Here is a 13958-nt window from a genome sequence, read left to right as displayed (position 1 = left end):
GGCGGGGCGGCGGGCGGTGCCGGCGAGCGGAGCGGGAGATGGCTGAGGCGGGGCCGCCACCGCCCGCCGCTGCCGCGCCCGGGGGGTCGCCCGGCACTGAGCCCCGAAGGACCCGCGAGGGGTCACGGCCACCGGAGCTGCCGGTCGGCGACACGCGGGAGCTGCTGGAGGAGGTGGAGATGCAGATCGGCGACGTGAGTGCGGGAGGGAGGGAGGGAGCCTGGGGGGGACGACGGGCCGGGCGGGCACCGGCGACCTCCAACCTTTCTGCCGTTCCTCCAGGCGGCCTCCTCACTGGCGAAGATCCTGGAGGCGACGTCGGCCGTGTCGGCCCAGGTGGAAGAGCTGGCCACCAAGTGCTCGGAGAACGCCCGGTTCCTCAGAACATGGCGGGACCTGCTGAGGGAGGGGTACGAGTCCCTGAAGCCCAGCGGCTGAGCCGGGTCGCGCCGAGCTGCCCGCTGCTGACCGGCTGGGATGCGGGGGTTCGGGTTTGTTGTGTTTGTGTGGTTTTCTTTTTTTCTTTTTTTTTTTAAAACGACCTTTTTTTAGGGTGTTCACGTGGGTTTTTGTTTTCCCTCGGCAGCTCCCCGTGAGCCCGGAGTTCTTTCAGAAATACTTGATGACTCGTATGGATGTTGTATGTAAGTCCCTGAGTAAAATAACTTTGTTTAGGGAATGAATTGTGACTTTTAGACTCTTCCACTGCAGCTCAAGCGGTCTCAGATAAGAAATACCCTCCTTTTTTTTTTTTTTTTTTTTTTTTTTTTGGCTGATGTGGTGGATGCAAAGTTAGTACGTGTGGTATGCCCAGAACTCACTACTGGTGGTGAAGTGGTGTCCTGCCAGGAGGTATTGTCAGCCCTCCTTTTTAAGAGCTGTCACCAGCGAAAACCCTGCCAGCTCCAGAGAAACTTGCTGAGCTAACTCCAATTTTTCTCTATGCATGCTTTTTCTTCGTGTGCGTAGAGAAGAAATGCACACGATATTGCATTTCTATGGGATAATACAGCAAGCTGTGGCTTATTTACAAGCTTTAGATAAGTCCCATATCCCAAACCTTACTATTTTTAGCAACATTGCAATATATTTCTATAAAGCTGCAATTTTTTTTGCAAGATATTTGATTACTGCAAACAATTTTATACTATCTTTGTTGCAATAAAGTGCCTTATGATGGACTGTGTATCTCTGCATGGTAGAAGTTTAATAGCATTGTTTACTGATAGGGTGGATTATTTTGAACTATATGTAAAGGCTTCCATCAGTTAGAAAAGAATCTGTGAAATGTATTCTCCCGTCCCTTGGTAGGCACATTGGAGCTTTTTCACTATTTGATCCTATTTTATATCTTTGCCTTAAGCAATTACTAGTTGCTTAGTCAAGAGCTTACTGTTAACATAGTCTTTTGGTCTGAAAGATTGCTAATGTGTAATAAATAGCTGTACTGAAACTCCTGTACCTTTACCAGAGCAATGTGAACAAAGTAATGCTGACACGCAATGGGAGGCTGCAGGAGAACATGGCTGATTCATTAGTCAGACTTATTTTTACTGGTAGAAGGACTTTTTTAAAAGACAAACAGTAGTTTTATTATCAAAACAATAAAGTTGTTACAAAAAAAATCTGACTTAATGAATATTCTTGTGTTACTCATAGCAACAAAGTTGACATTGAGTATATCCATAATTGACTTAAGTGAAAAACAGAAGCAACGGTAAGGACAGGCATCCCTGCATTTCTCCTCAAAAGCAGTTACAGTCAATTGAGAAGACTTGGCCCCTCTGAGTACACAAGTTCTATTAAATTGTGTTTTAATTAATTACCGCAGTTAAAGGCAATCCACGTGGCAGGATTTCACTTGGCTGTTTTTAACCCCACAACCCCAAATGTTCCTAAGCAATTTGGAAAAGTAGTTGTTTTGTTCAGCAGATGACCTTTATTTCAATAAAACATACAGTAGTGGAAACAAGTTGCTTAACACTTCAATTTCAAGATAACCCAAAGTTCTGTAAACAGTTGAAGTGTGGGTCACACTTTAATTCTACTTCTTACGCTGTTAAGAAGTTAAGTGCAAACATTGGAAGTATCTTTTAACTTCATTTTAAAAAGCTTCAAACCACCAATGCATAAGAAGCACTTCTTTTCCCTTTGTGGGCTCCTAGGCTATTGGTTTGTGAGCACAGTACTCAAAGAACTAGGGAAGTTGTAGTAATTCGTAGTGGAAAAGATTTTCTTCAGTAAGTATATGTGAAGGAAATCCCTCTAGAGATTGTTTCAGATGAGATAATTTATTTTATAACCCTTGTAGTGCCAGGAAGTAAAATAATGCCCTAAAAAGTACTGAATGGCTGTGCTCCTTCAAATATTTTAACTCTAGCGCATCCAGTCAGATGCACAAGGTGATTAAAATGTAGATGTCATGACACCTATTAAGTCTTCTGTTTGGTCAAGTCCCATTATTCCATGTACACATCTTAAGACTGAAATTTGCTGAAGTTTGCAACCTATGGGGAGCTACTTATGGTAGCCCAGTTAGAAACAGCAAGGGAAAGAGCAACATCAAGATGTTGGGATACTCAGTCCGCTCTTTCCAGGGATGGATGCTCTTCTGAAGAAAGAAACTTCCACCAGCTACAGCTGGGGGACACTCAGTTCAGGGAAAAAACCTTTTTTTTTTTTCTTCGCCACAGTTATGGTTCTGTCTGAATTAGAATAATCATTACAATTTCCGAATTGCCTTTACAGGAGTAAAATAGTTGGTAAACCTTTAAAAGGAATAACATTTTCACTTGTTTGGCTTTGACAAATATAATAAACCGGTCTAATTATGAAATCTAAATATTTTTCTTAGGCCTGTTACTCCCTAAAGATTTTAAGAGCTGATGCAGCCTAAATAGAGCCAGTCAGAAATTTTAAGGAGGAAAAAAAAAATCTTAATGAGGAAACTAATGAACTCTTAAATTCAGCTGTTGAAATAGGGATTTTTTAAAAAAAGTTTAATGAAAATAACTTTTTTTCCCCAAAGATAGATGATTTTGTAAAATTCTGAGATATTTTAAATGACAAATCATTTTTTTCCCACACTCCCGGCTTCTGGGAGTTAAAAAATAAACAACTGACTTCTCATTCTGATCTAGGATGAGTTGCCAAAATGTCAGGTACCGTTGTGAGCTGGTAAAATTACTGTTGTGTCAGTTCTACCTGCAAACAGACACACTGCTCCCTCATCTTCCTGCTTTGGTTCGCGTCAGCCCAGGTGCCATACGTACCTCCCTCATTTTTCCTCATTGCTGTAAAGCAGTAAGCCCACAGATGTGAAGCTAACAGTGCAGATGTCACCGTGAAGATTCAAAATGTATTTATTTACGTGTATGAATTTAGTCGTGTTGACTGTGTAGTCACCGAAGCGTCAGAGGAGTCTGTACAAAGCACAGGCTTCGTTAGCTTTGGGGTGATTTCATGCATGGGCCACATCTCTACCCAAATGAACGACGGACCATACGTTTTCTGACTGCCTTTACCTCTTTTGGATCTTCTTTGTCTGTAATTATACCAAACCTGATGAATCATCTCTTTGAAAGGTCGCGTAGTCAGAGTGTAGAGAAGAGGATTCAAAGCACTATTTATTGGCAGTATAAAAATCACCACCCAAGAAGTTATGGTACCTTAGGGAGGGGAAAAAGAAAGGAAGCTGTAACATCCATTCCAGTGTTTGCTACCTCTTAATTAATACAAGCACTTGATGCCTACGCACCCCAGCTCCCTGGTGAGAGGGGCGGTCATGCGCTCCTAGGCTGAGTTCATGCCACAACAGGTACTTTTCATTTTCTTCTCACTGTTATGCTTGCACTGCCCTCTTACCCCTCACTGTTTCCAGGACTCCCTTTTACTCTTCCAGTAGTTCCATTTATCCCTCTAACTTTGCAGTACCATAGCAACCCCATTTGTCCTGGCACACTTATTCTGCCTGAGCCCCATTTTCTTGCCCCAAAACTTTTTGTCCCTGCCTGGCTCCCTGTCTCTTCCTGTGATGTCTGTTCCCCATCCTCTTCCCATGACTAGTGACATCCAATGCTAATGGTGCCCCTGATGTCCTGTCCTCCTGCAAAGGAATATCCTCCAGTCCCTGTATCCACTCAGAGGCTGTTTTTCTCCTCTCCGCCAGGACTTCTCCATTCTTCCCCCCTCAAAGGTCATTGTAGACACCCTCCTTATTTCCTTCTTCCCCTGTTGGAAGAGTCTCTGTGTTCACACCTTCTTCCTTTCTGAAGGTTTCCTGCTCCCCTGCCTGTACCGGAGTCTGCGCATTTTTCCAGCACGCCCTTCTCATCCTTACTCTTTGGGAGATAAGTCTGCTTGTTATCCGAGGCAGAGAAGGGACAGGATTAGAGTGCTGAAAGATGTTAGTGGGTGCCCTCCGCTGCATTGTTTGCTTTATAAAACAATTATAGAACTGTTCCAAGCTGCACAAAAAGCTCAATTCGCTCTCCCTTCTCCCCCGCCCCCCTTCTCCGGCTTTATGACTTTGTTGCAATATCAATGCATTCCTGTTGGTACATGTAACATTGTCTACAGTTTGGGAAACAAGTAGATGCTTAGTTCAAAATCTGTCGCAGTGTATCCCCCCCAAAAAAAGAAATTCTATCAAATGGGGTTCAAAACTGTAGGCAGCTCTCTGTGATGACATAGATGGTGAAATCAAGTGCACCCTCAGCAAGTTTGCCAACGACACCAAGCTGAGTGGTGCTGTCGACACGCCTGAGAGATGGGATGCCACATCCAGAAAGACCTGGACAAGTTTGAGACGTTGGCCCATGTGAACCTCATGAGGTTCAACAAGGCCAAGTGCAGGGTTCTGCACCTGAGCCAGGGCAACCCCAGTATCAGTACGGGCTGGGGGATGAAGGGATTGAGAGCAGCCCTGAGGAGAAGGACTTGGGGGCACTGGTGGATGTGAAGCTCAACATGAGCTGACAATGTGCAGTCACAGCCCAGAAAGCCAACTGTATCCTGGGCTGCATCAAAAGAAGCGTGGCCAGCATGTCAAGGAAGGTGATTCTGCCCCTCTACTCCGCTCTGGTGAGATGCCACCTGGAGTACTGCATCCAGCTCTGGAGCCCTCAGCACGGGAAAGACACGGACCCGTTGGAGTGAGTCCAGAGGAGGGTCATAAAAATGATCAGAAGGATGGAACCGTTCTCCTATGAGGACAGGCTGAGAGAGTTGGGGTTGTTCAGCCTGGAGAAGAGAAGGCTCCGGGGAGACCTTATAGCAGCCTTTCAGTACGTAATGGGGGCCTACAGGAAAGATGGGGACAAATTTTTTAGCAGCGCTTGTTGCAATAGGACAGGAGGTATTGGTTTTAAACTAAAAGAGGGAAGATTTAGACTAGTTATAAGGAAGACATTTTTAACACTGAGGGTGGTTAGACATTGGCACAGGTTGCCCAGAGAGGTGGTAGATGTCCCATCCCTGGAAACATTCCAGGTCAGGTTGGACGGGGCTCTGAGCAACATGATCTAGCTAAAGATGTCCCTGGTCATTGAGGGGGGGTTGAACTAGATGAGTTTTAAAGGTCCCTTCCAACCCAAACTATTCTATGATCCTATGATTCTATAACGTCTTTAATTTTATGAAATAAGTATTTACTGTTTGATCTGGTTTATCTAATGCAGAACATTAATTTGCTGAATAAAAAATAAGGTGCAATTTTTAGTCCTTTAGGTTAGGCTGTTTTCACATGCTGATATATTCAGAGCATAAAGAAGGTAAGCACAGCTTTATCTAACTTCATGTATTGAGCTACAAGTATCAGTTTGTAAAAAAAAGTTATTTCAGGGTAATAATTGTATTATTAAATCAAGATAAGAAACACTGTATTGTTCTGAGCCATATTTAGGCAACAGAACCAGCAAAAGCCAAGATGAGACAAACCAATGCAATTCAGCCTTGGTTTTCAAATACATTTTGTATGTTTTATAGATATTCTGTGAAGACAGACTTGAACTATTTGAATTTTAGTTTTTTCTTTCGGCTCACACAAAGGCGACCGTGCTTTGACGATTATAGCAATATAGCTCAATGCAGTAGTAAAAATTTATAGTTCATTATGTTGTGTGTACATATATATATAGATATATAACATAAAGCTCTTTATAGTAATATAGTTCAATATATTAAATTATTTTTCTTCTAAAGCAGAAACAACACTCTTCATACAGACACAGTTGAAACAGCTTCACAAAAGAAAGGACGTACCTGGTATTTCTACTTGGAGTAGAGAAAGGATTTTCAAAATAAAAATGGGTATCCAACATAGTGCATCAGTGAACACAATGAAGAAAAACCGTTTAGCAAGGATCATCTCTTTTTTAATATGATTCCGAATTTCAGTAGCCGTAATAGCTGTTTGGCGAACACTGTAGAACATACTCCCATAGGAAAACACAATGATGATAAAGGCTGCCAAGTTTACACCTGTTTAAGAGGTTAAAATGAGTTATAATTTAAGAACATAATGTCATTTTCACGTCACCTATTTGCAGTCTGGATAGTAAAGAAAGATGTTTCATCTAAACTGCTAGTCCCATAGAATTAAGTGGCCAGAAGAGCTGAGTGTGTATTCACTTGAACAATGAATTTTTGCCTCTACTCAGGTATTGATTTCATTCATCGTCACCTGATAAATGGCTGCCATTTGATCCAAACTACATAGTTCTCCGCTGGCCTTATCATTGCTCTACTTCCCTGACAAAGTCTATTCATTCAGGAACTTAATGGTCATTAATTTCTTTCTACTTTCTCAGCCCTGCAAGCATCTAATATAGTGAAATATTTGGTCTGGAAAAAGTCTGTGAGCGCTTACTGGAGCATCTAAATATGAGGTGTGAACATCACAGCAAAGCTATCTTATTTGTGTGAACATTAAGATCATTTGCAGCTCTAATCATATGTAAAGAAGAAATGCAACTTACCCAAAAAAATTACAACAGAATAAATCTGACTTCCTGAACTTTCTGATTGTTCTGAGTGAAGAGGAAAACAGACGCCGTTGGTGCCATAGTAGTTCCTGAAAAATTCCTTATTGCTCAGTGGGATAAAAGCAACAGCAAACCCAATTATCCAGATAAGAACCAAAATGGAAATTGTCCTGCGTTTTCTGGGCTTCAAACACCTAAAAGGATAAACTATGCAGATGTATTTTTCCAAAGTCAGGTAAGTCAACAGTAAGACTGACACCTCTGTAGACAGAATAGCCAGCGATCCCACCAATTGACAATGAATACTGTCCATCCACAACTGAGCGTGCTTGTTGTATTCTCCGCGATATTTAAGATCAAAAGCTCCAATCACAAATAAATATATTCCCATCAGACAGTCAGCACCTGTGGGCACAGTGCTTAACATCATTATTTACACATCTGAATTTCCCATTCTCTGTGTATATGTATGTTGGAAAACAGACATACATACGCATATGTTTATATTATACACGTACATATTTAAAAGTCATCTAATATACAGATATAAAATCAATATTATAGTTGGAATGCTATTGTGAATTTGCGAATTACCATAAAGGCAGCATAATTCAGTTTCATTCCTCTTTTTTTTTTTTTTAATTAGTTTTCAGTTGGACTGATAGCCTGTGTTTCGTACTTGTTTCCAACCTGATTTTTTGAAGTTCAGATAAAATTTGTTCGTAAACAGAAAAATATATGGCTTCATTTATAGAAATACTCTTGCAACCCTTTTTTTATTAGGTCTTACTCCTTTTGATATTGACATTTAGCTTAAGGTAATTTGTTTTGAGTAGGGCATCTCTGCTGGTTTCAAAGTTTACTTTTGGTTTGTCCACCTTATGCTAATTCCAAACCAATGTGCATAGTCTTCTAAGACTATTCAGGGCAGAGGAGCTGGCAACGCAGAACCGAAGGTTTCTCAGGTGTTTTGGCTAGAAGTTTTGTGTGGTGTTCAGACCGTTCCCATGGTTAAACAACAAAGTTTCAAAATCACTGACATGCTGTGTTTAGAAACATTGCACTTATTTTATATGCTTTTGACAATTGCTTTTCAAAATGCAACTAATGGCATTTGTAAAATGCTGGTAGACTCTCCTCTACTGAGATTGTGGTGACTGTACTGCCAAATAGTTAATCCATAGACTTGTCTTTAGGACTAAAATAAAAAAAAAGAGACACCCTAATTCTTGATATTGGGGATCCAAGGGTGATTGATTTTCTGTGTTTGGATAAGTAACCTTTTGCTCGTGCGAAAAACACAAATAACTATCTTTAACACAATGTTTACACAAGCAAATTGCTATTTACTCAAAACTGCATAGTAAAACTTAAGTTTATGGGCCTTTGAAAAGTTTTATTTCTCCTTGCTAAAGAAAGCGTGAATTTGACACAACACCCACAGCACTAAAATCGAACGTGAAACCTTTGGAATTTGTCAGCTGCCTGTTGGCACAGAACAAAACCAGCGTCCTGATGCAGAAGACCTCCAAATGCGTAAGGTACACAACATTTTGTATCGTCATTTGAAACTACGTGAAAGTTCAGCTAATCCAGTGCTGGAAATATGTCACTATATTGTAGCAACAAATACCATATACACTATGAGCAGACTAAACCAATATTCTTTTACGCATGGAGTACTCACAGCAGAGAGACATTATTGAGATGGCGTGAAGCTTATTCTCAGATCTGATGTAAGGCCTCATGCAGATAACAAAAATATTTCCAAAGCAGGTGATGGCGGATACAACCCAGACAAACACTCTCTGTATGATGCTAGCTAAAAGATTCTCAAGGGATGAAATCCCATCAGTATTGGGCTTGCAGCTGCGCACATGAGGGGCATATCCACAGTACTGGAATTTCTTAAAATATCTGGTCGTGAAAAAGAAAAACAGATAAGAGATGGTTCTGGTTTGGTTACCAGGTTATCAAAACTCTCTAGTAACTACTCAGAAAACATATTCTGAATGAAGAAAAATTAATTAAAAACTGTCAAAATTTCACAACTGCACACATGGTGCTTTTCATATATTTTTGTTTTCAATTACCCAGTATTCTGTAAATTGTAAAATTCAGACCAAAGAAAGCAAACCTACTTACATGTGGGAAAGGTTTCTCAGGGGCCTGAACATTCTCCTCTGGATGTTTGCAATCTCAATGCCCTCCAAGCTGCTGTAAACAATGTACTCTCAGTAAAAGGCCATAGAAACTCAGTAGTAAAAGAACAAACTTTATGAGCATTTAATTGTGCTTCTATGGATATAGGAAACTAGAGATAAACTTTAACTGCATCTAATCTATCATCCCCTTGAAACTTGTACAGAAAGTCTGTGTAAAAGCTAAAGTGGAATAAAATAAATTGCAGTTAATTCTAATAAACCCGCTGTTCTTCCAAAATCACAAAGGTGGCTCTTTTAGTGCTCTCAGCAGTGCAATCTCTGATTATTGTGTTGCCCTTCCAAAGTATTGTTCTACTGATGTTCTTTCATCATCTCTGAGAAAATAATAACTTGTTCCAATAGTAATATTTTACATGTCTCTTCTGCCTTTTATCCCAGGGAGTGCTTTACTAGACAATCAAACAACTGCAGGAGTTCAGTCTTCATTGTGTCAAGAGCAGCAGGAAGCTGGGGCATAGAACATGGCATGTGAGGGAAAACGCTGGCTTGTGACACATAGATGGGATTTCTTTCTTTCTTTCTTTTTTTTTTTTTCTTAATATACTGAAAATGGCACTATTATTCCCCCTGCAGTGCTAGATCAATAAAGTGTAAGTGTGTAAGTTGTTCTTTTAGGACTTCAGTTTCTGTATTCTTCCAGTCCACCTGATCCACCGGTTAGGTGTGCAACCGGTCAGAGGTCTTTGGTTCTCCTTGTGGGGACCCTTATTTGAAGTCACCGTTCAATGCCTGGAATGCAATATCCATGTGAGTTCTGAGCACATTTAGGCAAAAGTGGAGAAAAATACCAGTCTTACTGGTTAGTTGCTGTGGTCTGGCGGGCATTTTTGCTAGGAGACAGGAAAAATCCCCCAGTATGGAACAGTGTTAGTTTTATTTAAGCACCGCAAAGAATCTTAGGCTGGGCTTTACCCAGCTATTCTTACTATTTCAAACTAGCAAAGAGGCAACTGACGTTCTGCAAACTGCTTCGTATAGATCTATCTCAAGATTTAACAACTTTCTTAACCTAAAAACATGGAAGGTCCCAGTCACTGAATTGCACGAGTTCTTTGGTGTTAAATAATGGATAAAGTATATGCTGTACCCCAACTGTTAGGGAGGTAACTAACTATTCTTTTCTGTGCTCAATTGTTTATTTTCATGAAAGTTGTACAGATTTAGTATTTTCAGGTCATTAGCCGTTTATCAAATTTAGTTGAATTTGGCCATCGGATTCCAGCTCACCATGAGGAAGCTGGACTGGTCAACGGAGGCATATGCACTGCTGGTTGGGTCAAATCAAAAACTCCTATTATGCTCCTATCCAAGGAAACATCTCATTTTCTATTTCCACAACCATTTTTAGTAGCGCCTGTTATGATAGGACAAGGGATAATGGTTTTAAACTAAAAGAGGGAAGATTTAGGTTAGATATAAGGAAGAAATTTTTTACAATCAGGGTGGTGAGGCACTGGAACAGGTTGCCCAGAGAAGCTGTGGATCCCCCATCCCTGGAAGTGTTCAAGGCCAGGCTGGATGAGGCTTTGAGCAGCCTGGTCTAGTGGGAGATGTCCCTGCTCATTGCAGGGGGGTTGGAACTAGGTGATCTTTAAGGTCCCTTCCAACCCAAAGTATCCTAATGATTCTATGATTTTGAAATGATGACTGACGAGAGCCAATGCTGTGCTCTACCATGCTGGTTGTTGCCAATGTGCCGTGGTCTGTGAAGATGTACTTAAATCTACCACAGGATAATTTCAGATTTGCAAGGCTGTCACTGCACTATCACAGTTTTAGGAAGAGCTCTGCTGGCAGAATTCAAGTTGGAGCTGCTGTGTTAGCGCAGCCACAAAAACTCCTGCTAAACTCTTCGAAAAGATTTGTAAAGGTCCCACCTCCTTCTGGCATGGCAGCTGAATTGTACTTGGTTTATAGTGCTCTTTTCATGGTGTTAGCAGTAGATTCTGTAAGAAGGGAAATTTGTCCCCAAACTTGTACATATACCAAATTCCTTTATAATTCCCGTCTTTACATACCCTAATGGTACCCGCTCCTGGCATTAATAGCCCCATCTGGACCTTGCATAACCCTTAGGCCGTGTGAACAAATTACATAAGGTCAAATGAGGGCTAATCTTGTTCTATAATAGAAGAAAAGACAACGTCCTTCTCTAAGCTGAATTTATGATCTCTTTTTGTTGGAAAAAAATTCCATTACAAAACTGGTATTTACAGGAAGGAAAATTTGAGTATTGCTAGTAATTATTTTCCAGGCTCAAATTGTTTAGGATCATTACCATAACTATGAATTATTTCAAGGTCAATTTCTTATAAAACATATTCTGGATCATGTCCTGCTGAAGGAGATGTGCATAATCACAAAGAAAACAGCAAAATTTAAAAACTCGGTACTTACAGGGATTTGAGTCTAATTAGAAAATCAAACTGGTCTATTTGTATTTTCTTGATTGGATTGTAAGAAAGGTTCCTGTAAACACAACATAGACATAAGTAACTTTGTATATCTTCCTTACAGTTTGTTCTAAAAATAAAGTCAAACTACATAACCCATTTGTTTTTCCATCCCTGTAGGAAGGACTTGTACAATTGACAGTTCCAACTGCAAATGGTAACATTCATTTAGTGTTATCCAGCTTGGTAAGCCAGTGGGAAGAGTAGTCAGATGCTTCACAGGCACACTATTACACACATACACACACACACACACATGCACAACGGCCTCCCCCAACCTTATGCTTAAAGGTTTTGGCTATAGAAATATTTAGGTATTGAACTTCCTGGACTTGTCTTTCAAGTAAAAGAAGCTAGCTGAACTGCACGCACTTAGAAATAAATCACAATTGATTTTACTGTTGGCTAAACTCAATTTTATCATAATCATTCATGTGAGTTCAGGAACAGACAGAGGCAGTGGAATGTGAAAATAGACATTAGCATTAGATGCTTTCGCTCTGTGCAAGAGTGATTCTCGGTACATCCCCTTTTTCTTCTCCCTGTAACTTTTCCTTATGTTTTTATTTTAATATGGTAACTAAAATGCGCAAACTCAATAAATGTAGCTGTACACACTTGGTTGTCCCAGTGTATTGTAATGGATCTGGAGGATGCTGGAAAAGCTCAAAAATATGTTATTCCACATACTACCCCTTCTCCTCTGGGGAGGTCTTCAATTTTGCGACTAGTACCTCTTTCAGATTATGTGAGAAATATTGGGACTTCCCAGCAGTAGCATTTGACAATTTGCCCATATATGCATCATGGGAAAAAGAGATAATATCTTTCTGGTTTTATAATAACTTATGCTTTTTTGGAACTCTTTCACAGGAAAAAAACAGTTTCAAACAAGGCATCTGCGTGATGCTCGTACACAGGTTTATTATCTATTTTTAGAGCAAATTCTGATATCACACTAAACATTCCCACCGAAATATTAATTTCTCATTATATAGCTAGCATAGCTAATTTTGTATATACCAACAAAATCTAAAAAAGGGTAGAATTTGAATTTGGTATCTTTTGGGACATGACAATACACATCTACAAAACTACTCTGGGCAAAATGGTGTATAGAATTACTCTTGAGATAAGTATTTTTTAGGCAGTGCTTAAATGACGCATACATACACATGCTTTTCTTTCCCAGCATTCATGACTGAAAGCACCATATCAAATGAGTAATATACAGTTATACATCATAATAATCAAGAATCCTTACAGTTGTGAAAGCTCCTTTAGATCCTTAAATATATATGGAGGAAGTGATTCAATCTTGTTGCTAGCCAAATCTCTGCAGAAAGAGCCACAGGTAGGATACAGTAAGTTCTTACTAGGCTCAGTAATTTTACCGAACCATTTTGCAATTTCAAGACACACAGTTTTATCCTGTTTGCCAAATATTATTTATAACATAGGGTATCAGAAACTTTGACTGTGAAAGAATGCTGTTAAAGCAGGGTGAGAAGCTAGATCCACCGGATTTCTCTTTGTGTAGTTACTTCAGATATGCCTTTAGATACATCATTTATTATTGTTGTGTTTACATCAAAAAGAAAATAAAATACCCTTAATTTGAGTTGTAGGAGCTTGGAAATAAATTAAATTTACTGTTTCATGATGGGAATTTTCTCACATGGGCTAGCCAGCACTACATCTTTCCCTCCGTTTTTGTCTCTATCTATCTGCGTACTTTCACTAAACACAGATTTTAATAGCTGTGGACAGGGGAGTAAAGGTCTCAGTCTGACTGAAACTGGCAAATGAGTCTAAAAGACACTGTGGTGATCTAAGATTAATTAGTCTGATTCTATTCAGGAAACATAAGGATCTTGTGAGCAAACCCCTCAGTATTATTGATGCTCACAGAAAATGTGTTTTACCAACTCCTTCTGCCCTGTTAAACACACAGAAAAAAACCCTGAGGACGAGTGCTATCTGCAGAGCATGTTATATGAAACAGAATTTATCATAAATGATGTTTGTAATATAAATTGTAAAACTGTGTGACTTGTTATACAAGTAAGAGAAGAAATCAACTCACAATTCGTCTAGCATCTGGAGAGAAGAAAAGCTGTTTTCATTTAGAGAGCTGATTTTATTTCGTCTCATCACCCTGAAAGAATAAAACAAACTTATGTTGCTGCTTCTCGACATCTATTTGGTTTTAGAGAAAGATTTTATAAACTTTTAAAATTCTCTCTTCTCTGCATCTTCAAATATTTGCTTAATTCAGTTAACAAGCTAATCAGATG

The 13958-nt window shown here is 39.9% G+C and overlaps 1 protein-coding gene and 1 long non-coding RNA gene across 5 annotated transcripts in view; one reads left to right on the top strand and one right to left on the bottom strand.

Annotated features, from left to right (window-relative positions):
* Positions 1-282: 282 nt before the first annotated feature.
* On the top strand, positions 283-1188 carry LOC141744258 (uncharacterized). Its single transcript, XR_012587380.1, has 2 exons — positions 283-410; positions 587-1188. It is a non-coding gene; the product is annotated as an uncharacterized LOC141744258 (long non-coding RNA).
* Positions 755-13958, bottom strand: part of RXFP1 (relaxin family peptide receptor 1) — a 54966-nt gene continuing 41762 nt past the window's right edge. For 2 of the 4 annotated variants that reach the window (XM_074589759.1, XM_074589762.1), the window contains 8 exons: positions 13748-13819; positions 12926-12997; positions 11606-11677; positions 9129-9200; positions 8671-8900; positions 6978-7388; positions 6262-6480; positions 755-3668 (listed from right to left, as the gene is read on the bottom strand). In XM_074589759.1, the coding sequence (XP_074445860.1) occupies positions 3367-3668; positions 6262-6480; positions 6978-7388; positions 8671-8900; positions 9129-9200; positions 11606-11677; positions 12926-12997; positions 13748-13819 (1450 nt within the window). In that variant the 3' untranslated portion in view covers positions 755-3366. The remainder of the gene's footprint in view (positions 3669-6261; positions 6481-6977; positions 7389-8670; positions 8901-9128; positions 9201-11605; positions 11678-12925; positions 12998-13747; positions 13820-13958) is intronic. The other 2 variants (XM_074589760.1, XM_074589761.1) reach the window with 2 other exon arrangements.

This window comes from Larus michahellis, chromosome 5, assembly GCF_964199755.1.
Source record: "Larus michahellis chromosome 5, bLarMic1.1, whole genome shotgun sequence".
NCBI lineage: Eukaryota > Metazoa > Chordata > Aves > Charadriiformes > Laridae > Larus > Larus michahellis.
Note: the sequence above shows the minus strand (reverse complement) of the source record. Positions and strands in the feature narration are given on the sequence as shown.